Source organism: Magnolia sinica, chromosome 8 (assembly GCF_029962835.1).
Source record: "Magnolia sinica isolate HGM2019 chromosome 8, MsV1, whole genome shotgun sequence".
NCBI lineage: Eukaryota > Viridiplantae > Streptophyta > Magnoliopsida > Magnoliales > Magnoliaceae > Magnolia > Magnolia sinica.
Genome location: NC_080580.1, coordinates 43,752,003 through 43,779,676, shown reverse-complemented (window position 1 = coordinate 43,779,676; position 27,674 = coordinate 43,752,003). Strand labels below are relative to the sequence as shown.

Below are 27,674 nucleotides of genomic sequence, written 5' to 3'. Positions count from 1 at the left end.
CAAGATTGGAGTGGACCACATAATAGGGATTACATTCCCACCGTTAAAAATTTGTTGGAGCTGTAGAAGTTTTGAATCAAGCTGATATTTGTGCTTTGCCTTCATGCAGGTCTATGTGACCTTGTAAATAAGTTTGATGGCAAATAAACGTCAAGGTGAGCCCAAGAAGGTTTCCTAGAAATAAATAGGTTTGATAGCAAATAAACATCAAGGTGGGCCCTAGGAAGGTTTCATATGTGGGAGTCATCTTCACTTTTTTCCTATGGTGCGGTCCACTTGATAAACCCATAAATCAGGATGGACCCATCATAGCCTCAGCCTGGACAGGCGAGGGTAGTACCTAATCCATGTCCACCAGGTAGATGCATAAAAATTAGTTCATCTCATTTTAGTTAATAGTAAAGTATGAACTCATCATGTATTTAAGATGCATATCTCTAATACATAGTTACTGTTGACTAAAATGAGATGTACTGATTTTGCCAAACAGCACCTTACCTTTTTATAGCATCATTGTTTTCTGCTGAAATGATAAAGTTTTGGATAGCCCATCCCAAAAAAGGCGACTTTACACCAGTTTGAGAAAGATCAAGGTTGTTAAGAGATCTAATCTGAGGGAGGGCAAATGGATGGACAAGACAGAAAAAAGAGAAAAACAAAGGGAGAGGCATAGATGAAATCAATGATATAAACATTTACAAACTCTGCAATTCTTAATTTCATACCAGTTAATTCCAAGGTTGGTAAATACAAATTCAACTTAAAACTCCAATCATCATCATGTAGATTACGGCAACAGTTACATTGAGGCATACAACATGAGCTCGAAAGCCATTATTAGAAATGGACACTATAATACACAGCACGCATATCCCTGCATTAATTATGAAGGGAGATGACAACCATTGCCACACAGCAATCTTGTCAAATGAATTCAAACCGCATAAGAAGCCTCACAGACTTGAGCTTCTCTCCTTTTCGATCGCAGAGTGGCACAGCCCGAATCCCCAACATCAACTCTGATACAGGCAAACATGTCTGGCCAGCGAAGTCATCCTTCTCAGACATGTCATATTCATGCACTTCAATCCGAAGCAAAGCAAGCTCTGGAACGGTCAATGGGAATTCAAACTCTTCGTTCCAATTCGGCATCCAGTTGTCCTCAATTGCCCTTGTTTTCTTCATTATGGAATCATCTGGCACTCCAGCTATCCCTACCTGCAAACATATTGATCTAAGAGTCGCTTCTGCCATCCTTATCTATTTGCAACTGTAACATGGGTTCCCCTCCCATATTGATCTAGATGTATTCTATTACCTAGAAATGTATCATTGGGAGTTTTTATTCAGGAAGCATTCAATTCAGGTAGGCCCACCTCTAATTGGTCCAAATCATCTGTTGGCCCCACTGTGGACAATACATCTCCTCCATTGAACAATTCCAATTCCCCACTGTGGACAGTACATCTCCTGCATTAAACAATTCCAATTCCCCACTGTGGACAATCCATCTCCATTGAACAATTCCAATTCCCCAACTGGGCTCTATTTGAATATGGACTAGATGTATTTTACTTCCTAACCATTCATTTGCAGGCCTGTGATCAGATGTCTGGGATTGTCCAATGGAGTTTTGCAGCATCCAAACTGACAGTGGGGCCCACCAAAAAGACAGTTTGGTTCCACCTTTACCGAATGCTGGCTTGAACAAAAATGCTGGGTAGTTCTGGCCGAACATAATATATGTCACTGTTCATGTACATCTTTCCATAGTGAGGTCTTGTTTTTTTTTTTCCAATTCAGTGAGAGATTACAGCAGGTCTTTGTTACCAGCATCAAGCAAATCACTTCTGACCGTACAATGGTAGTCATTGCAGTAGATAATGAAATGCACAGAACCTATTGAGGAATTCAGAAATAGGATGAGCAAAAGATCAACGAGCTTTTTTGGCCCTATATTGGTTGTTGTCATCTTACCCTAACATAGAAGTCTGGTGGGGAGAATGAATCAAAGTGGGTGTGATGGAAATCAAGACGCCACCCATCACCCATATACACTTTCACCTGTTCAGTCACATGGAAGCTCAAATTAGACTTCAATCAGGGCCAAAAAAAAAAAGGCAGACTCAAGAGAGAATGTGCAGGCAAACCTTTAAGGTTTTCTTCACACTTCGCTTCTCTTTAGGATCAAAGACCTCATTATTTGGACCAGTATTCATCAGAAAATCGGGTTTTTTTATATAACCACATCCTCCATTACCTCTGAACATTCCATGCATCAACCAGAGTAACCTGCCGTACCCCTGTTGATAACAAAATCCATACACACTTAACAACAACAAACATACGAGAATCCATTTAATTTTTATCATGGTTACATCAGAAACTTAAACAACACGAGAGTACAGACTCTACAGTCATGAGTGACAAAAACTACAGTTAAAGGCAATACATTGAGTTAAAATCCAACCATGTACTACCAGATACTACTTATTCAAGCATCTCAGGTTTGATATAAGCAGCCAAGTACAATTGATTCGAATTATATTTTCCGCAATTCTTCCAGGTAGCAATTGTGCCTACGGGTAGCACCTTCACCTGGCAATGCCTTGCCCGAGTAAAAGAGGGTTGATGTCAGGTGGGCAGCCAACTGTCCAAACTACTGCAAGAATGCATCTTGTTTACAGGATTGCTCAAGCTAGGGCGTTCCATCAAAGCAGCATGCCACAACTTCTGCACTGGTGGTGGTGTAAAGTGAGCAACGGAGTCCGAGGGCGTATTTTGGAAGCAACATGCTACAATTTGTAAACATGGTTGTAGTGGAATGTGTGAAAACAAGAGATACAGCGCTGCTTAAAAGTGATGCAATACAACCCCACCGAGTTGTAGTAGAATGTGGGAAACATTCTGCACCAGAATTAATGTATGTGGATAAAGAAGCTAGTCTAGATGAGGAAAATTTTGTCTCCCCACTCGGGATGTGGAAACTTCATCAGTAAGAGTATGGATTGGTGGATGCAGTGTTCGAAATATCGGTATCGCATTACATATCTCACCCCTGGGATATAGATATATATCGGTTATTGCATAGGATATATCGGTTGTATCGCTTATTGTATCGTTGTTGTTGGAAACATGGGGAAATATTGGGAATTGGTTGAATTTTTCAATTAAACTTTAGTGATTGTTAAAAAAGACATCAATACACAGTTATAAATCAAAACATTACAAAAAAAATAAGTGCACATGGCATATTTTCTTTGTATTGGATCCTAATCTATGTATTGTCTACCTGATTGATGCATGTATATTTAAAGTCTATTCATATAATTTTAAAATGTAAGAAGATGTGTGGAAACACAAGCAATACATTCAAAAGCAAAAGAAGAATCACTAGATCAGGTTACATATGTTTGATTTTATGTTTGGATAAAAGATTGCAACTGATTTGCGAGAAATTTGAAATTTTTGATTTTTTTTTTTCAAGTTTCCGGAACTCAGCCCATCTCCAAAGCTCAAAATCGAAGCTCCCAATCCATGATTTTTCATGGATTTGCAACAATTTGACACTAATTTAACATGATTTACAAAAAAAAAAAAAAAAAAAAAAAGAAGAAGAAGAAGAAGATTGAAATAAAAAATGCTACCGGATCGAACCTGTGGGATATATCCCACTACTTATGCGTTTTGTATCGCACAGGTGGGATGCAAGATATATCGTGGGATACATCGGCCGATATCGTCAATACTTAAAACACTGGGTGGATGCAACCCAAAGAAGGGTTAACTTGATTGTAGCAGGGAAGAAGCACACGCCAAAGAGATTGGAGATGGTTACAAATCATTGTAAACAAGAAAGGACAAAACCAAGAAGGTAGTAAGGTTTGTTATAGATATGTACTTGAAGGATAGAATTATGGAGGTTAAGAGAATGGGTGGTGATAGACTCATGTCAATTATATTTTTTTTGGGTAAGGATACATATGATACCATTAGTGCGTATACACCTCAGCCAGGACGAGGAGAAAGTATTAGTAGGCAGTTCTAGATATCATTGGATAAGCTAATGCAGGGGTTTCTAAAGGAGAAAGAGTACTTTTAGCTGGAGACTTCACCGGGCATTTAGGGAAAGTGACAGGTATGAGAGGGGACATGGATTTGATGAAAGAAATGAGTTAAGAAAGCGATCCTTGAGTTTGCAATGGCATACAACTAACCTATAGCAACTACTTTTGAAAGACATAAGCATTTGTTGGCTTTTAAAAGTGGACCACACTAATCATAGATAGATTCCTGCTGGAGAAAGAGTACTTTTAGCTAATGCAGGGGTTTCTAAAGGAGAAAGAGTACTTTTAGCTGGAGACTTCACCGGGCATTTATGGAAAGTGACAGGTATGAGAGGGGACATGGATTTGATGAAAGAAATGAGTAAAGAAAGCGATCCTTGAGTTTGCAATGGCATACAACTAACCTATAGCAACTACTTTTGAAAGACATAAGCATTTGTTGGCTTTTAAAAGTGGACCATACTAATCATAGATAGATTCCTGCTTTGGCACAAGGAATGTAAAGTTATTCATGGGGAACAAAGCATAGGTTAGTAGTCTTATTAAGAGCCTTTAAAGAAAAAAAAAAAAGTGAGAGTACAAGTTACTCAAGAAATAAGAAGAAAAAGATGTTGGTACTTTAAAAGAAAGGCCAGTGTTAAGAGGATGTAGACAAGTAGAACTTTAAAAATATTAAGTTGGGGATATAACTAACCATATAGCAGTGCGAAAAGAAGTGCTTGGGGAATCTAAGGGCAACAAAGATAAGAAAAAAAATAATGGGAGAATAAGGAACAAAAGGCAATTAGCAAAACACGGGCTAATTATAGTAAGCAAAAATCTAAACGTGGAAAACCTTCAAAATACATAAAAATGATAAAAAGAATGCAAACAGTCAGTCCAAGTATAAAGCACGTGATAAACAGTGCAATAGGTTAAGCATTAGAAAGGAGACATATCCCAAGCTCTCGTGTTCACCATAGAACCCAGAAATCAGGCTGATCCAAGACTCAAGTGGGCAAAACATATGGAACATTGTTAAATCATGCCTAAAACCTCTAAAATTCAGTGTAGCCCACCTGAGTTTTGGAATGGTCTCATTTTTTGTCCCTTCATCCTGGAGGGGCGTAATTGATGAATAACTTGGATGACATATACACAAGGTGGGACCCACATACCTATGGGGAGGTTTTATTACCTGGGCACCCCCTCCCAACGGTCCCATGTGGTGTGGGTGTGGCCCACCTGAGTTTTCACGTGGGCTTTTTTTATTTCTCCATATGGCCAAACATCACCCTATCTCGTACAGGCCTCAGCAAGCAACGGCTAGCTTCAAAGCTTATGACTATAAAGGCTTTAGTGCATTTGACTTTAATAGATAGTCATAAGAGTTTTGAATAAAAGAAAAACAAAAAGAAAAAATAAAATAAAATCTGCACCATGAACTTTGTACAGCGCGCATCACTTAGATGGGCCTAGAAAATTGTGTGGGAGGGAGTGAAGAAATAGAATATGAAATTCAGAAATGAAGAGGGATCAGATTTTCTTTGTATTATCTGAAATGAATCCTCTCCATTCCTATTTGGGTGACCCCAATGGGTGAGGCAGATCGGATGCATGCATCACATGGGCCTTGCAATAGCCTAGTAAACTAGTAGGGTTGTCAATGAGGGCTGGCCTGTCAGGCTTTTGAGAAAGGCCTGCTTTGGGACAGGTGTGGGCTTACGTATCATGCCCGAGGGCTGGGTCTGGGCCTAAAATTCAGACCAGGTCCAGCACATTTAAGGTCATTGAGGCATTTTGGTAATACATCCATGTAATTATAGATATTTAATTACCATTAAAAAAAATTAATTTCAACAGAAATTATATTTAGTGTGATGAAGTTTCTCTTCCTCTCTCATTGGAATAACATTCGTTTTACTTGAAAGAGAATATTACAAATTTGAATCTCTATTGTAGAATAGAGGGCACGCCTAAGCTCTATGGACCCACCATGATGTTTGTGTGACATCCACTCCGCCCATTAGTTGCAGCATCTCATGTTAGGACTTGATCCCAATAATTGGGCCGATCCAAATCTTAGGTAGGCCACACCACAGGGAACAGTGTAGTTGGGAACACCCACCATGGGAACCTTCTTGGGGCCCACTATGTTGTTGATATTCCATGTAACCCATTCATCAGCCAAGCCCCACCAGCATGAAGAGTAATGCCAAAACTCAAGTTAATCCAGAATTAAAATGGGCCACAGCATGAATTTAGGGGTTTTGGTTGTGACAAAGGTATTCCATAATGGTAATAGGCCATAACATCTGTTACGGATTCTTTAAAAGCCTTGTTATGGGTTATTTTTTCTGTAATGGCCGTTACGTAACTTTTTTGGAATACCTTGGTTGTGACCTTACATTATTCCACTGGAGTGGCCCACTTGAATCATGGATCAAGCTTATATCTCTTATCTACGTTTGAGATGAGGTGGCTCAACTGATGGACATAGTGGATTTCCTACACATCACGGTAGGCCCCCACAAAGCTCGAATGTTGCATGCTCTTCCTAGAACAAATTGTAGCAGATTCCGTTCCAACTATTCCAATTTCCATAGGTCTCCTATGTTAGTTTTGCACCATTCTTTTAAATGGTGGGGACTCTTCACACATATTCATGCCATAATAATACAGAGATCTAGACCATCCAAATTGCTAACACCTAATCTAGACCACTCAATAGTTCACCTTCAACCACCCATATGACAGCCATTAATTGGATGCCTAGGATTGTTTGATTAATGTGGCTTTAGAGATGTTCTATCTACAATGGGACCCACAATTTGCATGGACTAGATAGTTGTTTGGGTGGCCATTTTGGAGAAAATAAAAAAGAGGTAGATATCCTATTTCTTTTGTTCTTTCTTACTAGAAATAATTGAATCGAAAATGATAACCAAATCGACCAGATCTTGCTAGATTTGTGGTCAATTTGGTGTTGTTATTTCCTTCTTCTTCTTTTTTTTTTTTTTTTTTTTTTTTTTTTGCTGTTCTTTACATAAAATTCAGCAAAAAATGTTCTTTTTCTTTTGAGAGAGGAAAGCTGGAATATATGTAGAATCATCAAAGCTATACAATGCATGCTTTAGATAATTTATTGTAATGTCATTTTCCATTTCTTTTGATTTTTTTTTTTTTCCGGGTAAATTCTAAGATGAATAGTGACAGTTAATAAAATTCAGGAAATATTGGTTTTGTTTCTCTTCTTTTGAGTGTGGATGGTTGGAATGAAATATTGGTATTCTTTTTTTTTTTCGGAGTGTGGATGGTTGGAATACATGTAGAATCATTGGATCTGCACATGCATACCTTAGATCAGTTTTTGTAATGTCATTTTCTTTTTTTAACTTCAAGTAAATTCTGGAATGAATAGCGACAGTAAAAAAATTCAACAAATTTTTTTTTTTTCTTTTATTTTGATTGTGGATGGTTAGAATACACAGAGAATTATTAGATCTACACATGCATGCCTTAGATCAGTTTTGGAAAAGCCATTTTCTTTTTTTCTTTTTCTTTTTTTGTTCTTTATTTCAGGTAAATTATGGAATTAATAGAGACAACTAATAAAATTCAACAAGACTGCTTTTTTTTTCTTTTTTTTTTATATTAGTATAGATGGTTGGAATACATTTAGAATCATTAGAACTACACATGCATGCCTTAGATAATATTTTTTACATGTCATTTTCTTTTCTTTTTATTTTTTTGGAATTTTTTTCGGTTAATTCCTTGTATGAATAGTGTCAGTTCATAAAATTCGGCAAAATTGGAATTTTTTTTTTTTTTCCTTCTTTTCTTTTGGATATGGTTGGAATACATGTAGAATCAATAATCGAAACATGCCCGCCTTAAATCATATTTTGCATACCATTTGCTTCTTCTTCTTCTTTTTCTGTAAATAGTGTCAATTCATAAAATTCAGCAAAATTGGGGTTTTTTTTTTTTCTCTCTTTTCCTTTGAGTGAGGATGACTGGAATACTTGGATATTAATTTTAAATTTCTGATTTGTGTAATTGTATTTGTTTATGTTTTTATATTTTGGCAAGTGGAGATCTTGATTCCTTTAGAGTAGTTTGGGAATTGGGTTGTAGTGACTTGTGAACTTGTGCTAATTTGTGATTAAGTAGGGAAAACTGGCAATCCAACCAAGAATGAGGATATTGGATGGCAGCATTGTGAGAGTGTAGGTGGGGTAGGGACACCATGAAATGAAACTACTATAACAGAGTTATAATTGTAGGAATCATGTGACTCAAACAACATTTGACACATCAAAAGGAATAAGTCATGGGGTGCAACAACGTGCCAAGAGAGGTAATATAAATGATGCGACGGAATTTGGACATTCGAGTGGGAAAAGAAAAAACAAGATGATCTTGATGCGACCCGACAAGAGATGTTTTAATGCAGGGGCATTTTCACCATGGGCTCAAGTGGGGTGGCTAGTGGGATGCAGAGGCACACTCGGGGTGGGCGGCCTATATGAGGCAAGTGGCTGGTGTGAGGCGGAACCCATGTCATGTGGGGCCCACGAGGGGAGTTCAGCCGAGGAATAACCCATGGGATGTAGGGTCTGTGCTATGAGATAAAGGGATTGATTTGCCACGCTCTATCAATTTGAGCTTTTAGAGCAAGTGGTTAGTTGTCCTGCATCAAAGTGGTATCAAAGCAGGAAGTCTCGTGTTCGAGACTCCGCACTGGGGGTGTTTAATACAGGGACATTATATGGGACAACTACCTCTACTAACAAGTGGTGATCAATGCATCGGCAAAGGCAGGATGAGTGAAGGCACCCCCAACTCGTGACATTAGGAAAAAATGAACAAATGAAGAGCATTGATATATGAAGGTGGACGTGGCTACCTTCCCAACCATATGGCAGCCCTAGATGCATTATTACATGCAATGGTTGGACTGGCCCAACCGGACGTAGCATGATCATTTTTATAGTGTACTGCCACCTAGAACGATGTTCCATAAATCAATTGATGCATCAAAAGTAACAAAAAAAAAAAAAAAAAAACCAAATATATTTTCATCATTATAGATAGAATAGTGGATGAGTTTGGAAAGCAAAATGTGGTGTAAATTGTAACCAACAATGTAAAATATAAAAAAATAAAAATTTGATGGAGAATAAAACATTTATTTTGGTTACCATGTACCACACACTACATCAACCTTATATTTGAAGATATTGGAAAGAAGAAGTGTCACAAAATTGGTTAAAAGGGGAAGGCAAGTGACAACATTTATCTACAATCATAGCCACCTAGTCGCCATATTAAGGAAATTCACCGGCGAGAGAGAGAGAGAGAGAGAGAGAGAGAGCTACCTGGGCTTGCAACAACTTGATTTGCGATAAACATTTTAGTCCTTGAGAGTTAGTATAGCATCTAGGAGAGTTGAGAAAGATATTTGCTTCTCAGGAGTATCTCAACACAAAACATGGGTAGAAGACATTGAGGATACCAATTGAGTTTGTGCAGACCATCAGGAACAACACATATTAAAGAAGGTCGCAAACATCCTCAAGATGATGAAACCACTAATGAGAGTCCTTCGTCATGTAAAGTCCAACTAAATAGCTATCATGAGCTTCTTCTATGATGCCATAGATAGAGTGAAGCTTGTTATTTGTCGTGATTAAAAAAGATATGTAAATTACTGGAAGATGACCGACAAGCATTGGATGAATCAACTTCACTATGACCTTCACGCAACAGATAAAGTTTTTATTATTATACACTTGTCGTTTAGCAGTGTTCGAAATATCGGTATTGCATTACGTATTGCATTCTTGGGATACGGATACGTATCAATTATCGCATGGGATATATTGGTTGTATCGTGTAATGTATCGCTATTGTTGGAAGCATGGGGAAACATTGGGAAATTAGTTGAATTTTTCAATGAAACTTCAGTGATTGTTAAAAAAGACATCAATACACACTTATAAATCAAAACATTACCAAAAACAAGTACACACAATAGGTTTTCTTTGTATGGGGTCCTAATCTATGTCTTTTCTAATTGAATTGATGCAAGTATATTCAATGTCAATTCATATAATTTATAAATGTAAGAAGGCATGTGAAAACACAAGCAATGCATTCAAAAGCAAAAGAAGAATCACTAGATTATGTTACATACATGTTTGATTTGATGTTTGGACATAGATTGCAAACAATTTGCAATAAACTGAGAATTTTTTATTTTTTTCAATTTTCGCAACTCGCCCCACTCCAAATTTCGAAATCGAAGCTCCCAATCCATGATTTTTCATACAAAACATGAAAAATCATGGATTTGTAACAATTTGACACCAATTTAACATGATTTACAGAAAATAAAAGGATCGAAATTCGAAAATGCCCACCGGATCGAACACGTGGGATATATCACACTACTTGTGTATATTATATCGCACTGGTGGGATACAAGATATATCGTGGGATATATCGGTTCGGCTGATATCATCAATATTTAAACCACTAGGTGGGATATATCGACACTACCTATGTGTTTCGTATCGCACAAGTGGGATACAAGATATATCGTGGGATATATCAGCTGATATTGTCGATATTTAAAACACTGGTCGTTAGTAGTTATTACTAAGTTATTTATAAAGGTGTACACGAGTCGAACCGAGTCGAGTTTGGCACAGCTCGACTCGGCTTGGCCACTAGCTAACCCCAGCTCAAACTTGGCTCAGTTCGGGCCAGTTCGAGCCAAGATCGAGCCTATGTTGCATTTTCACAAACACATGGAGTGCACTTTCAATTTCTTATTGTATGTAAAACAGCAGCAGCTATTTACAGGTATTTCATCAAACACCTTGTAGGCAACATCAAAATCAAGAAAAAAAAAAAGGGTATTTGTTTCATACACGTACCTTCCTTGCCACTAGCCGACACTTCGTTGAGTCATTTCATCAAACACTTGGTGAGCAAAATCAATATCGAAGTAACCGAGTAACCGAACTGGTTTGATCCGAGTCGAGTCGAGCTCGGGCAAGCTCGAACTCGGTTCAAAATTTTTTCAAGCTCAAAAAATCAGCTCGACTCGGCTCGAACTCAATTTCGAACCAAGTCGAATCAAGCTTTTTCAAGTCGAGTCGAGCGAGCTAACCGAGCTAACTCGGCTCGTGTACAGCCCTAGTTATTTATATGGTGTAAATATTAAATTCTTTATGTTCATTATTTTAATGTAGGATACTATTTAAATTTGAGATGCATATATGTTGCATCATTTATCAAGGATGATAAGGTTCCTATCAGGTTGAAGAATGTGATAAAAATAATAAGAGTCCAACTTTGCAGACAAGGACATTGAACAAAGTGAGTACAAGTCATGGTGTGTCGTAAAGGCTGTTATGGAGCCATAAAGGCTGTTACGTAAAGTTAATGGTGGCAACCATTACACGTTATGGGGTCGTAAAGGTCGTAACGGCCGTTACAGATAAAATGAGCCGTAAAGGTCGTTACAGCCCCCGTAACGGCCTGTTATGTCCCTCGTAAAGGCTGTAATGGCTCCATAACAGCCCGTTACGGGGCCGATACAGATTTTTCGAGTTTTTTCAATAGAAAAGAGAGAGAGAGAGAGAGAGAGAGAGAGAGAGAGAGAGAGAGAGAGACCATAACAATTGTTACGGGGGCTGTAACGGCCGTTACAGCCCGTATCGTAAAGGTAACAATGGTGGCTGTTACGGCCACCGTTACTGTTACGGAATACCTTGGTACAAGTCTTTAGTTATTAATCTTTAATTTTATTATTTCAGTACTGTAACAATATAAATGTTTTGGTTCCACAGGTGGAAATATATGCACTTCGCCAAGGCAACTTCTTCGATGCACTTGCATAAAGGGTGGTCCCTAAGACAACTCTGAGTAAGAAATTGATGTTTTATTACTACTATGATAGAATTATTTTATTAGTAATATAGAATGGATTTGACGGTTTACTATATGTGCATAACATAAGTTTTTTTAATGTAGTTAATTGATGCATGCATTTTAGAGAAGAGTGTAAAAGCTCTTAGGACAATTATGGTGAAAGTTTTGAACCAGACAACTTCTTCCTCTACTGCGAGATGAATTGGAGCTGTTTTGTGCTCATCTATTCAAATAACAGAAATAGATTGCAACCCAGTACATTAGATCAACTTGTCTACATGCATTACAACATGCAGTTGAGATTACAAAATAGAGAGCGTGGGGCGAATCTAGTTAACGAAGACAACTTTTGTCCAACACACTTAGACCATTTATGATGAGGATCCACTTCAACCATGATGATTACCCATTTCTACCTTTGTTAGAATGGAGTAACAAGTAGAAGATGACAATGAAGAAGTCGAGGTGCACGACTCAGTTTTATGCACAGGGTAACAAGAAAGTTGTGTAGCTGTATTGGACCAAGGAAGGGTTATGAAAATTTTGACCCAAAAAAGAGAGCACTATTAGTAGTAGCGAAACCAAGATGGATGATAATGGTGGTAATGATGATGCTAATGCACCTGCTGGTCCTGCTTCTAATGTTACTTGGCACAAGGGGGTATAGTCGTCTACAGATCGCGAGGCCAATGATCATTGGTGGAGTAAAGGAGGTTGGACTTATAAGTGTATCAAGTCACAACACAACTAGCCAGGGAAGAGCATCATGGGGAGGCTGGCACTAGTGGCACTAAAGGAACCAAGAGATTAGATTGCTTATAGGTATTGATATGGAGATGCCCATGAAAAATATAAAGATCCTATTGAGCCACTTTCATGTTGGATTAGTCCTGATCGATATGATTCATATAAAGTAGGTCAACATGGGGGACATACATATCCAGATCTAGATCTAAGCTATTCGGCATTGCAATCTCACTCCAACCTCAATAGTAAAATCCGTAGTAGGGGCACTAGCCGCAATATGGGACGACTTATGGGTAGGCTATGGTGGTGGGCCTAGTGACTATGACTATGGGTCTAATCTAGCACTGGTGGATATTCTTACTCAAGTTTAACACAACAAATGCCCGATGGCAATGATGATCATGATCAATCATCCTCGGATTTCATTGACATGGTATTTTCCTCCATTATTGTGGATATGCGGCATTTATTCTATAGTTGTAGTCGAATGATGACAACGTGGAGGTTGAGCACCCACAAGCAGCAAGATTTTCATTATGGTGGTGACACATTTGTGTATATAAATTGTAAATTTGTAATATTTTTGCATTTATATTTGTTCGTTGGGCTTTGACATTATTTCATGACATTTTTGACATTATTTATAATATTACTTTTATTATTTTATGACTTATGCAGTGTTGTCATGTGCAATCACATAAGTGATTATACGCACGCGCAATCACATACATGGGCTTAGATCGCATATGCCATGCAAGATAATGGCATACTAAAGTATGTGATGGCATAATCGCATAACCATGGCATACTCTAGTATGGGATGGCATAATGGCCAACTGTCATATTTCTTGTAGACTGTAATAACTTGTAGAGTTGTACTTGTAACTTGCATTGTTACATTAACTCATCAGGATCCAAGTTATCAATAAAATTTCTATGTTTGTTGTTTTTAATAATTAATTCTCTCCTAGTGTAACTTGTTGATTGTTTAAATTTGCTTTGTTATATATAATATAACTTATAAATGCTCTAATAGTCAAACTACAACAAAATAGTTATAAAAAAATACCCAGTCCAATCACTTGTGGTAACTAGACATAGTTTTTCTTAATTTTTTAGAATTTATGATTTTTACCATTTTTTATTTTTTTTATTTTTTATTTTTTTTTTTTAATTTTTTTTTTAAAAAGAGCCATCAGCCTTACCACTCACTTATGCGATTATGCAATCGCATAACTGATCAGCCCAGGTTGATGGCTTATGCAATTATATGCGATTTGACAACATTGGACTTATGTTTTGATACATTGTCCATGGTTATATAAATATAAATAATTATTCCTCTTCTTATTAGATTCATGATCATATGATTTTATTTATATTGACTCGTTGATATTAGATATTAAGAAATTAAATATAAGAATTTTATAGTCAATTTAAGTCTGCTTGTTAGGTTCATAAAATCATTAGATAGGCCGAGACAGCATTCTTACCAAAAAGTGGACTGTTACACCATAATAAACATGTTCAAAACAAAACCAATATATATATATATATATATATATATATATATATATATATATATATATATATATATATGGGAATGCTCACCTGGGAACCAGTTCGCATAAAAAAAAAAAAGAGAGAGTGTTACAGCCCTGTAACGGTAATCGGCTAGCCATTACGGCGGCCGTTGCCGTTATGGTATACTGGTGTTTTAAATAGTGGTAGCATGAATCATGATGCGTAGCGCTCAGCCTTCTATAGCATGTAGCGTAAGCTACTTGATACTTCTATTTTTTTAAATTTAAAAACAGGACAAATATAATAAATAGTGGAAAAAATGAATATATATATATATATGTGTGTGTGTGTGTGTGTGTGTGCCTAAAAGATTATTCATTTGATTAATTGTAAGCATGTTCATACAATCTATTAGTTATCATATATCAAAAGCCAATCCACATATATAAGCCAAATCAAATAATTATCACGTCAAATACTTTCTAAGCAAACCACTTTAATTAATAATGTCTAATTGAAACCACAAGTCACAATTATGAAAAGAAATAAAAATCTCATGGGTTAAAAGTATCAAGTACAATACAAGTGTCACATTCCTCAACATTAGATACAAAGAAAACATGAAAAAAGTAATATATAAAAAATATATATATACATTGTAGCTTACGCTACGTAGCTGTAACGTACGCTTCAGGGGATTTACGCTATTTAGGACGCTACGTAGCATCCGCTACGGGCACTATTAGAAACACTGCAGTATACCTTCGGGCTTTCCCTTGCACTTTTAAAGCCTTCAACTTGAACAAACTCTCTCCCTTGCACACGCCCAAACCATGTAAAGTCTACTTCCCCTCATCTTATTACCTATTAGTACTAGTCCCAAGTCCCTTTAATGGATTTATTTCAGTTAAATCATAGGTCATTAAATCACCTCATTATTACATTCATGCTCATATAGTTTTATTAAATCATTGATATTAGAAATTAAGAAATTAAATATAGGAATTTTGTAATCAAACTAAGCCTATTAGGTTCATAAAATTATCGGATAGGCTAAAACAGCATTTTTACAAAAAAAAAAAAATGTGGATCATTACACTATCATAAACATATTCAAAACTTGAAAAAAGAAAAAAGAAAGGAAAAAAAAAAAAAAAAAGAATACATATCTAAAATCCTCTAATATTTGGGATTTTTACCATATTTTTCTAGATTTTTTTCCTTTAAAAAAATAAAAAATAAAAATAAAATAAAATAAAAGGATAAAAGACCATTACAGCATTGCCCCAGTTGAATTGGTTATATGTATTTTGTTAAATACAATCACATAGTTTCAATTTTATGAAAAATATTTGCAGCTGCTATTATTTCTTAAACTTCTTGATAACCACTGGAACCAATCTTGCTTTCTATGATAGGGATAGCTAATCTTCCTTGAATATTCATATCCATCTTGTACTTATTTAGAAATGAATTATTCAATGAACCATGTCTAAAGACTACAATGTTCTCAAGGAGGACTTTATGAGATTCCACATAACCTGAACTATGATTTTAGGAACTACAAGAGAACCTCTTGTAACTTTCCATTGTACTCATAGTGGAATATGGTTTGAATAGAGAAGCAAGTGATAAAGGTAAAAGAAGTATATATAATCTGCAAAATCATTCACAATGAAATCTCAATATAAATTCACCAAAACTCATGGCCTAACCTGCATATTAAAGGCAACCATCTGAGCACCATGCATCCATCCAATTAGTGGGTTGTAATTTGAAGAGTCAAAACGTATACCTTTTGGATATACTCGCAGAAGATTCTTTTGGGTGAACCTGAAAACAAAGACCAATCAATTGAAATAGCACTTGAGAGAATAACTGCAATGCCCAACAAGCAAAAAGTGAAGACTCGAGTCTCGTTTGTTGTATACAGAAAATGAAACAATCATTGCTTTAGACTAAATAAAATAGCTCATGAAAGACAGATAAGTTCCTTCTAGCTATCTGAATCTTTCTTGCACCTAGCTTGAGAAGTGTTCGCTCTTCTAAAATATTGGATAACTGATGACTTTTGAATAAGCTATACAAGCATAAACCCGAGCACATGAACAGATGCAATGAGTCTCCTTGATAAACAAATAATAATAATAATAATTACCTAACAATATCAGTTCCATTAGTCAGTGCAATCTTTTCAAGCTCCTGTTCACTCAAGCTAACACGTTTAACTTTATTAGGCTCCAACTTTAGTGCCTCCTTCAGTCCACCTTTTGGTTTCCCAGCACTAATAGCAATTAGATGCTTGTATTCAGGCGCTTGGGTTTGATTTTGTTTATGCTCATCATCATCAAGATCTTCTTCGCCATGATGTTGCTCATTCTGCTCACAGGTGATGCAGATTGTCAAAATTTTGATAATGAATCAATGTAGTGCAATGGACATTATTTCACAGCACACCTTATCATCAACTTCAACTTCGGCTTCATGGTCTGGGACCTCCTTACCCCATGCTTCTTCCTCAGCTGGATTCCTTACCCTTGGTGGTGCATCTTCCTTCTTAAAACTTTTAGATTCGAGGTACTCTTTTGGTGGTTTGGTTGAAATAATTATCCTCTTCTTCAATGATTCAGGTGAAGGGAATTCTTGTAAGGATTCTGACGATGGTTTAAATAGCATATCTCCAAATGTTTGAGTAACCATCTACAAAAATTATTTTTTATTTGGTAAGCAAAATTTAATAAGGAAAAAAAGAATTACATCAAATGAAAGGAATTCCCAATACAAAATGACAAACACACGCACTGTCAACAGTTAAGGAAGCCAAAAAGTTCATTTACCATCATAAAAATGGTCAATCCAAAAGAAAATGAGCGGTAAAAATCCAGAAAGAGATAAAAGAGTTATCACCTCAGCTACTTTAGCCTGAAGATCTGGAGTGAGGTGGTCTTCTAGAGTTATTACAACAGGATATGGAGAAGCAGAAAAGGCATGCTCTTTAATTGACCTCAAACATTTAATAAGTTCCACTGGAGTAGTCAGCGTCCTAGATTCACACAAAAAAAAAAAAAAAAAATCACTTCAAATTGAAACAAGGAGACACCATAATATGCTTCACAAAGTGCAGCCAGATCAAGCTAACGGAAGATTTCCAGAAGCCAATGCAAACTTATGGTAGTTAAAAACCCTCAACAGGTGCCAGATTTGGAAAGCATCATAGGGAAAAGAATGGAAAACATGGATCAGTTGATTCGTTGTGGCAGCAATGTCAACTCGGTATCAGCAATCATGATACTAGCTCACTTTCTGATCAATAGGTGACTCTGATATTTTATTGCAACAGCCAAGTAATCAACTAGTCACATGTTTTACTTGGCCAATGTGAATGAGGTGCAAACCCTTTCTATTAAGAATCCAGTTGGACCACTTTTCAGCCATTTTTGGTCATGGAAGATATTTCACAAATGTTGTAAACATTGTTTTAAATATCGATGATATTGGCTGATATATCCCACGCTATATCTTGTATCCCACCTGTGTGATGCGAAACTCGCAAGTAGTACGATATATCTCACATGTTCGATTCGGTGAGCATTTTCAACTTTTGATCCTTTTTTTCAGTAAATCATGTTAAATTAGTGTCAAATTGTTATAAATACATGGATTGTGAGCTTTAATTTTGAGATTTGGAAGAGATGGGCTGAGTCGCGGAAAGTTGAAAAAATCAAAATTTCCCACTAGGTTGCAAATTGGTTGCAATCCTTATGTCCAAATATAAAATCAAACATGTATGTAACCTAATCTAGTGATTCTTCTTTTGCTTTTGAATGTATTGGTTGTGTTTCCACATGTCTTCTTATATTTATAAATTATATAAATGAACTTTGAATATACTTGCATCAATTCAGTTAGACAACACATAGATTAAGACCCCATACAAAGAAAACCTATTATGTGCACATATTTTTTGTAATGTTTTGATTTATAAGTGTGTGTTGATGTGTTTTTTAACAATCACTGAAAAAATCGACCAATTTCCCCATGTTTCCAACAACAATGATACATTACGCGACACAACTGATGTATCCCATGCGATAACCGATACGTATCTGTATCCCAAAGGTGCGATACATAACACGATACCGATATTTCGAACACTGGTTGTAAGAAAGAAAAAGGGGAAAAAATGGTAAAAATTTGTGTAGCGTCAAGATTCATCTATTTATGCTTCAAGTTAGAAAAGTGAGATCTTATCATGCAAGGGTGTATGCATCTCAACTAAGCCAGATTCCCTTGCCAAAGAGGGAGCTGCTAATTCCTTCCTCCTGAATGACAGGAGTGAACTTCAGGTTCCTGCATGTTTCCTGTTTTAGATTTCAGTGGATGTTTTCCTTGTTGCCTGTGGTACAAGATTGTAGTATTGCTCTGTTTTGTTATTTCAATTAAATTCTCAGCTATTCATCAAAAAAATGAACCATGCAGAATGGTGATTGGAATAGATGCATCCTAGTACTAAATTGAAGAAAATCACTTAAAAACTCCAATAAGAACAACCTCCGAAAAAAGGTACTTTGCCAGTTGTATTATGAATGCTTACACGTTCAAAATGGAATCTAGCTGTATGTCAATCTAGTTGTCAGGTTTAGAACCGCATATTAATGTGTAGTAAGAGTGTAAGCATGAAGAAGGGTTGATCATATAAGAACCTTATTTAGAACTGAGTTTATATTCTGCTCCAATATTTTTCTCTTCTTCTTTGTTGATCTCATATCCACCCAAAGGTTGGCATGTTCCTAGTTTAGATTACTTATGAAGGCCCCGTTTGGCACACACAAAAGAGCTGTTAGCATTAGTGTTATTACGATAGTTAATCTCGCTTTTGGCGCTTAAATTCACTAAGCTCATAACCAAATGTCAAAATAGTGTATTCACTGCCTATTTTGTCTGGCGTTCACTGCCGTGTTATGCTAATAGCTGGCTTCCGGTTTTCTCAGAATCCAGTTATTTTGATAAGGGAGCAGTTCTAACATGCGTTGCATAGTCCCGTGAAGGGAGCAGAGGTGGATCGGATCCAAACCGTCCATCAGGTGGACAGCTTCTTGTTTACCCTGAATCCCGAAATTCAAGCCCATCCAGAACTTAAGAGTGCCATGCCATAGGAAACAGGTGAACTGGGGACGCTTGTGTTTGGCCCACCTTAGTTTTGAATAGGCCTGATTATCAAGATCATGGGCGAAGCATCGGTAGTTGAATCTGATGGCATCATGGATCTTATGTAAATAAGTTGTTCACCCCACCTTCGTGGTAGGCACACTCCCACACTTCACCATACTTGTTAGGCTTTCTTTCCAACTTTTCGAAATTGATGGGGACTGAAGATAAGGTAGTGGACTATCTTTAGCTGATACACATGCACTGAGAAGAATGTACACGTGTGAAGGTTTTCAGAAAATCCAGACCATCCAGATTGCGGAGTGAACTATGGATGAAGCATAACCTAAAAATGGAAATCACCTCTCACACACGTATGTGATCACTTTTCGAACACCATATATCCATTGCATTATCAATACTTACATAGAAAGACAATTGTCATCGTAACTTCTATTTTATCATCGCAACTTCAATCATGATAAAATAATTTTATCCCAGCAACACTATCCATATAGTTGTATGCATTGTTTGAAATATCTCCGATATTATCGTTATCTCCAGCTTGGCGACACCGATAACACCAGTAGTATTAGAAATTCCAAGCATCAACAATTTATTGCTAAGTACCACCAACGTATCGATATCGCCAATATTTTCAATTGTGTAAATTCCAGGTGTCGCTTGTATTATTAATGTATCGATATTGCCAATGTATCGCCAACGTATCGCTAATATTTTCAATTGTGTAAATTCTAAGTGACACTTGTATCACAAGTGCATTGACAATATTCCAATAATATTGCCAACATAGAGATATCACAGAAAATTTGTTTATTAAAAAAAAAATCTATTTCAATTTTTTTTTATGAACGCATTTTTTCATGCTGTTTTCAATTTATCGTTGCTAATATTGATAATATCTCAATATTATCATTATCGCAACATGCGCGATATCAAGACCACAATCTTTTGTTTCCTTTCCTATTGTTGGTGATTTCCTTCCAAAATATCATGAGTTGTCGATATTTTGCAATATCGATGGATGTTTGGATGGAAGGTTGGATAGATGGGATGATTAGCAAAGCCTGCAAATGGTTCTTACAACGAAACACATGCTTTTAAGCCCCCATTAAATGGAAACTTATTATGTATACATTCTTTTTGCAAATTTTTTATTCCTAAATATGCGAATGTGTATTTTAGCATCTCCCAAAGTTTCACTGAAAATTCCACCATTTTCCCCTTGTTTTCTCGCATTTCTAGTTATCAGCGATATTGATATTGTTTCCGTATCCCTGACTAGCAATACTGATACTTCAAACATTGGTTGTATGACACGTGCCAAACGGAGCCGGAGAAGGAAATGAAATCAGGACAGAACCTGATTAGAATGGAATTGCTTCGCACATCAACTCCATACCTTCCATGAAGAATATTAACATCATCTTTAGTAGAATTTGGCCACATATCCAGTTCAATTACTCGTACGCCTCTCTTCAGTGCCTTTATGATGGGAACATCGCTGCAGTCACTGCTTAGTTGGTTCCCAGTTAAATAGGAATTATGGCCTGTATATATGAAATAATGGGATAGTGGAGCATTCATATCCTGGTGGACCTGGAATGAAGCAGCATTGTCAAATACAATTCATGGTTCAAAATTCAAACTATTCAATACAAAAGAAGAAAGGTCAAAATATAAGAAAACAGAAAGCAATTCAAGATAATGCTTAGAGATGATGTGATCTGATCAGTTGCACAAAAGGTAGAGAGGGAAAAAAAAAAAAAAAGGTATTATGAAGAATGAAAAACATTAATTCTGAAATTGAAAGAGAAGCCTTATGTTTAACTTGTTTGGCTCATTACTAACTCTCAATAAAGAACAGAATGATTTCTTAAAATGATAAGGACTCTAACAAAGTGGTTGTGATTATATTAAAATGGAGGGCCATTCTGCTCATTTTGTATGTTTGCAATGAAAAGTGTGTTGCCGATGAGTCTACATGATCTTCTCAAAAAAAAAAAAAAAAACATACAAACGCTGAATATGGAATGAACTTTGTGAACAAAGTAGATAAATTATTTTTAACTGCAATGCACTTGGCAGAAGGAGATGACAAACACCACAGTTGGTGGCATTAATATGGATACATGGTCAATTCAATAGCAAATTCAACAATCATCAACTCCATTACAATTTCCATCTTGGCAATATTTATGGGCGGACTTCTTCAGACATGAACCTGTTCATAACAAAATGTGTATTTGTTAATCAGGGTTGTTTAAGGCCATCATAACGTTTCTTTAGCAATTAGGAGTCAGGATTGGCATCATGGATTTGTCCATAAGAGGTGATGGCTTCCAGTGTTCGAAATATCGGTATCGCGATACATATCGCACCCTTGGGATATGGATACATATCGGTTATCACATGGGATATATCGGTTGTATCGCGCAATGTATTGTTGTTGTTGGAAACATGGGGTAACACTGGGGAATTAGTCGAATTTTAAAATGATACTTCAATGATTGTTAAAAAAAGACATCAATACACACTTATAAATCAAAGCATTACAAAAAATAAGTGTACATAATAACTTTTCTTTATATGGGGTCGTAATCTATGCACTGTCTAATTGAATTGATGCAAGTATATTCAAAGTCTATTTTTATAATTTATAAATGTAGGAAGACGTGTGGAAACACAAGCAATACATTCAAAAGCAATAGAAGAATAACTAGATTAGGTTACATATATGTTTGATTTTATGTTTGGACACAAATATTGCAACCGATTTGAGAGAAATTGAGAAATTTTGATTTGTTTTTTTTTCCAATTTTCCGCAACTCAGCCCATCTCCTCCAAGTCTCGAAATTGAAGCTCCCAATCCATGATTTCTTATACAAAACATGAAAAATCATGGATTTGCAACAATTTGCCATTGATTTAACATGATTTACAGGGGGGGAAAAAAAAGGATCAAAAAATTTAAATTAAAAAAAAAAAAAAAAAAAAAATCACCAAATCGAACGTGTGGGATATATCATACTACTTGTGTGTTTCATATCGCACAAGTGGGATTCAAGATATATCGTGGGATATATCAGCTAATATTGTCGATGCTTAAAACACTGGTGGCGTCAGATAGAATTATAGCTAACGAGGCGTTGGATATCCATCTAGCATGCGAGGCGTCAAATAGGCAATGATCTACAAAGCCATTGAGCTCTTGAGCTTAGTGGTTGGAGTGTTTATTACTCTCCGTTCACAAAGTTAAATAATATATGCATGTCGTACACCCAAGAAACATGCTATGCTAAGTAGTTTCCATTGATTTTTTAAAACATATTACATTCTAATCCGTGGTTTGACACGGGCCCTTAATTACATCCCTAAGGTAAACCCTTCATTAAAAGATAAAACCAAATGAAGCTATCCTTCCTACCATATGGGGTTATGGCCCTTCATCTTCAGAGTGTCCAGATCCTCGAGCAGTGAGGTTCGCAATGGCCTTGGCGCACACAAGCGGCTAGTCTTACAGTGTCATGGGCTTCCTGCCAGAAATAAATGGATGATCATTCTCTAGTGCCTATCGGATGAAGATAGGACCCTCTACATCGGGCACAAATGTTGCAATAGGTGTGCACCTTGGCATAGAGAGTTAGGCTATGAGAGAAGCTAGTCTTTAGATTGCATGCCCTTTGTCTTTATACAATGGGCCAGGAATGAGTTGTGCACTATGTCATTAATGTCGTAATGGGTTTGCGCCATAGCATCGAACTCTATCTCCCTTTAATGGCCTAGCACATGGTGTTATCGGCACCTTGGGAGGCCTATGCGCATGGCACAGGCCCTCCCAAGGTGAAGGAAAAATGTTCAGGCAAGTTAGGCTTCTTTTGGTAAGTGTTTGCGCCAAAAGTTCCTGGTTGCAGAGGTGTGTCTTTCTCTGCGTGTCTCTCGAACCTTCTGCCTGTCTGAATGTGCCTTTGCCATGGAATACGTGTTGACGTATTTATAGGCCATGAGGCCTGATTTTCTTAGCGGTGAGGTCTTTGCACCTGCCTTAGCAGTCTTACCACAGAAGCATTGCTGATCAGCCTGCTACTTAGTTGTTGAAGCTTGTCATCGACTTTCGATGCAGGCAAAACGATGTTGTCCTGAGATGGCACAAAGGTGCCATCGGATGCATGGGGGGCCTAATATCTTCTTGGATAAGCACAAAAGTCTCAAAACCCTTAGATTTCTCCACAGTAGTATGTACCAAAAAGCTTGGGGTCTTGTGCTCATAAAAATGCGGGAAATCCTAGTGGGAAATGTGGTCGTGGACCATCCTGTTTTTTGTGACATGGAAAATTGATTCTTTTTCATATGTCAATAGATGCATCCTTAAGTCCATCGTACATTCCGAATGTTACGGGTACAATGGATGATGGACACAACCCTTGAGCAGCCAAGGCTAGATGGTGATGCTCGTTTCAGAGTGTCTGCACATGTAGCTTTAACATAGGACTCTCTTTAGCCTTGTAGCAAGGCTTTAGGCTGGCATCTTGTAGTTATTACCAAAGGAAATTGCCTTGCGAACGAGCTAGCGCAATTTAACCAGGAGCTGGAAGCCACAAAAGCTAATGTCGACATTGCTTCAAGAGCTTGTGAAGAGACACAAAAAAGAAATTAGGGTCACTATTAACAACGAAGAGCAAGTTCGAGTAGTATCAGTGAGAGAGGATGTGTTTTCCTCTAAACTCTTGATCCTTAACAAAAATCACCTAGCAATACTTATAGCGATCAGGTGTACCGATGATATTCATGGAGTGTAATGTTTTCAGTGTCTGTATCAATGAATGTATTGCGCCCTTGGGATATGGAAACATAGCAGGTATTGCATGGGAAATATCAAATGTATTGCATAATGTATCATTGTTTTTGGGAAACATTGGAAAATTGATCAAGATGTTTAATGAAACTTCAAGGAATGTTAAAAGGCATCATTACACACTTAGAAATCAAAATATTATTATGAGAAAAAAAAAAACAAACAAACAAGTACACAATAAGTTTCCTTTGTATCGGGTCCTAAATTATATGTTGTCTGACAAAAGTAGTGTAACTATATTCAAAATCAGTTCATATAATTTATAAATTTAAGAAGACCTGTATGCAAACATAAGAAATACATTGAAAAAATTCAACAACTTCCGTCAATTTGCAAATTGGCCTCCAACCACCATAATGTGATTTTTTCACACTCTAATTGCAAGTTAAATAGGTGAAATGGGGGAATTTTGAATTTCCCCCAATTTACCCATTTTCCCTAAATTTGAGAATCAAAGTGTAATTGATATTTTGAGCATCCAACATTTATAAACAAATGAATTTTAAGGCTAAATAATCACTGATCAATCTAAATCATTAAAAAAAAAAATAATTAATTAATTAATTACATTTTTTATATAATTAAAAATAATTTTTTTCAAAATTTTTAGAAACTTCCATCAATTTGTAGATCCACCTCCAAACACTCTAATGTGATTTTTCTACACTCTAATTGAAAGTAAAATGGAAATTTTTTGAATTTTTTCCAATTCCCCGAAATTCGCAAATTGGAGGTTGAAATCCATGATTGAGCATGCAAAATCATAGATTTCCTCTTTGTAATGGTGATTCTAAATGGCTACAAAAAAATTAAAAAAAAATAAAAATAAAAATAAAAAAAATCAAGGTGGGGGTTATCAATGGTATTATGTATCCTCGATACATGGAACAATAAAAATGCAAGATAATGAAAATATTGCAATGTTCAATATTTCCACAATACCTTGCCATATTTCATGAGATATCAATCGATGCCTAGACATTGTAACACTTCCTAGCAGTTTCGTGCTGACCATCGATGTTAATAGTATCGGCTGATGTATCGACCGATACTATCGACACCGCAAACACTGATGAAACGATTAAGTCTTCTTTCTCCCTCTTGTTTTTCTTCTTTCTCTTGTTTGCTTTGTTTTAAGCTATGCCATAGTTGTCACAATAGGTTGTATGCACAACAATGTATGTTTCCCATGTGATGGCATCAACTGTAATCAGACAGCACATGATTGTTGGGTTGACACTTGGTCACTATACAATGATGGTTACAACATTTGGTTGTGATGATGAGACACTCGGTCACGACAATGCTGTAGCACAAGGATAACGTGGCTTTCAGACGGTTGTAATGCAGAAGTACGTCCAAACTTGAGAAGTATTTCACAAGAAAAAGCGCAAAATTTGTCATTCTCTAAATCTTGTCAATACACCATTGTGTGCAAGTGTTGTTGAACTTGAGCTTGCTAATCCATGTGGGTTGCCCCTCACATCCGATGATTGTATACTTGGTGGTTATCAAAGTGACACTAGGGAGGAAAAGGTGGTGCAGTTTATCCTCGTGTGGGAGACTAGGCTGATCCACTAGGGATTCCTTGGGATTGTCAAGCAATGGCAATGATGGCAAATGTAAATAGAACATTGCTCCACAAGAAATAGGCCAAAGGATGGCCAATGGTGCTGCCATTTTTTTAAAAAAAAATTTTAACTCTTTATTTCCTTGTTGCTTACCTTTAAGTTATTTCCACATTACAGGTATTTTGAATGTGTTGGCCCACTTTTATAGCTAACTTAATTATTGGTTTAGCCTAAAAATTGGCTCAACTATACATCTAATGGGCTTTTAAAATGGTGTACTTTGTGCCAAGTTTTCTTATGTGTCTTTCAAACTTTCGAACGATTCCCTACTCTAATCTCTGCTTGGTGTGAATATACAGCTACTTACCTATAACTGACTTACAAGTTACCCAAACGCATAGCCCAACTTACATGTAAGTGACTTAAAGCTTATATCAAAACAGGATTATTAGTCACAACTTAAAGAACTTATAGGCATCCAAACACCCCCTTAAGAACATCTCGCAAGGAATAATGGCCTCTTCTAGTATGGCTAAGTCATGGTAGGCCTGCGAGATAAGCGGTTTGGATCACCAGTTGCCATGTCATGCGTTCATTTTGTGCACAACGCTAGTCCCCCCCCCCCCCAATAGGTATATGCATATTGCAAGAGAGGGAGTATGATAATCATTGACACCATATATACATATTGCAAAAGAGGGAGAATGATATTCATTTAATCAGATATGATGAATAAGAATTCTTCTTATTTTATAATTGTGAGAATTTCACTAAAATCACTGTGGACAACTTAATAGGCAGGGCGTACGTGGATCTCAAATGGTCCCAAAGATCACTAGATCAACGGTGGGTAAGCACAGTCCATTAATCAGCAGGTTGGAATGATGGTGTCAAGGTGGTGGGTGATTAAAGAGTCCATGTGCAACAGAGTAACAAAGAAGAAACATGAAAAGAATGGGGAAACATACGGAAACGGAAGGGAAGAGAGGGGAATTGTGTTCTCCAAAGAGGTAGCGGAAGAAAGCTTCGAGGGTGAGACCCTTCTTTTGGAAAATGTTGAGATGCTTGAATTCGCGAAGGCTATCGAGGATGGCCTGAGCGTCTTCCCTAGTGGCGTTTTTCTGTCCTTGATACTCCATAAGGAACGTCTGCAGCTTCTCCACACCCATCACTCCATTCTCCGCGTATGTTTCGAACGCCTCTTTTATCTCCGCTGGAGGTTCCGCCGATCCCAGCTTGAATTTCCTCCTGAAGCACAAACATACCCTATATGTTGTCATCGCTGTCTTCTTCTTCTTCTTCTTCTTCCTCCTCCTCCTCTTCTTGTTTTTTGGGGTTTTTTTTTTTAATATATATATATATATATATATATATATATATATAGATTCTAGAAAGAACAGAATGGAAAGAGCGACGGAATGTGTTCCTCTGCTCATCTGCTCGGCCTCACGCCTGAGATGGGGCCCACGCTACCGACATGATCGTCAATTGAAGAAACGGACATGATCGGTGCACGAAAAGCATCGAGTTCCCGAATTATTAGAGGATAGCGTGTCCCTTTTGAGAAGGACAGCTTTCTTTTGGAAATCGGATTGCGTACTGAGTTACTCAGTATGCTCTTATCGTACTGAGTAAACTCAGTTGGGCCCACCTTGAACGTATTTGGTCTATCCACGCTGTCCATCCGTTTTTTCATCTAATTTAAAGGGTTGAGACCAAAATTGAAGTATATCCAAAGATCAAGTGGATTATACGACAGGAAACAGTTGGGATAATGATTTCCACCGTTGAAACCTTTCTAGGCCCCACAGTGAT

The 27,674-nt window shown here is 36.9% G+C and overlaps 1 protein-coding gene across 1 annotated transcript; it reads right to left on the bottom strand.

Moving 5' to 3' along the window:
• Nucleotides 1–688: 688 nt before the first annotated feature.
• On the bottom strand, nucleotides 689–27,362 carry LOC131253272 (phosphoinositide phospholipase C 2-like). The gene is made up of 9 exons (XM_058254221.1): nucleotides 26,828–27,362; nucleotides 20,836–21,032; nucleotides 17,172–17,307; nucleotides 16,722–16,964; nucleotides 16,423–16,643; nucleotides 15,980–16,097; nucleotides 2,151–2,303; nucleotides 1,978–2,064; nucleotides 689–1,218 (listed from the first exon to the last, which is right to left on the bottom strand). Exons 1-9 carry the CDS (start codon nucleotides 27,293–27,295, stop codon nucleotides 925–927), a joined length of 1,917 nt encoding a protein of 638 aa, XP_058110204.1. The 5' UTR covers nucleotides 27,296–27,362; the 3' UTR covers nucleotides 689–924.
• Between the last annotated feature and the right edge of the window lie 312 nt (nucleotides 27,363–27,674).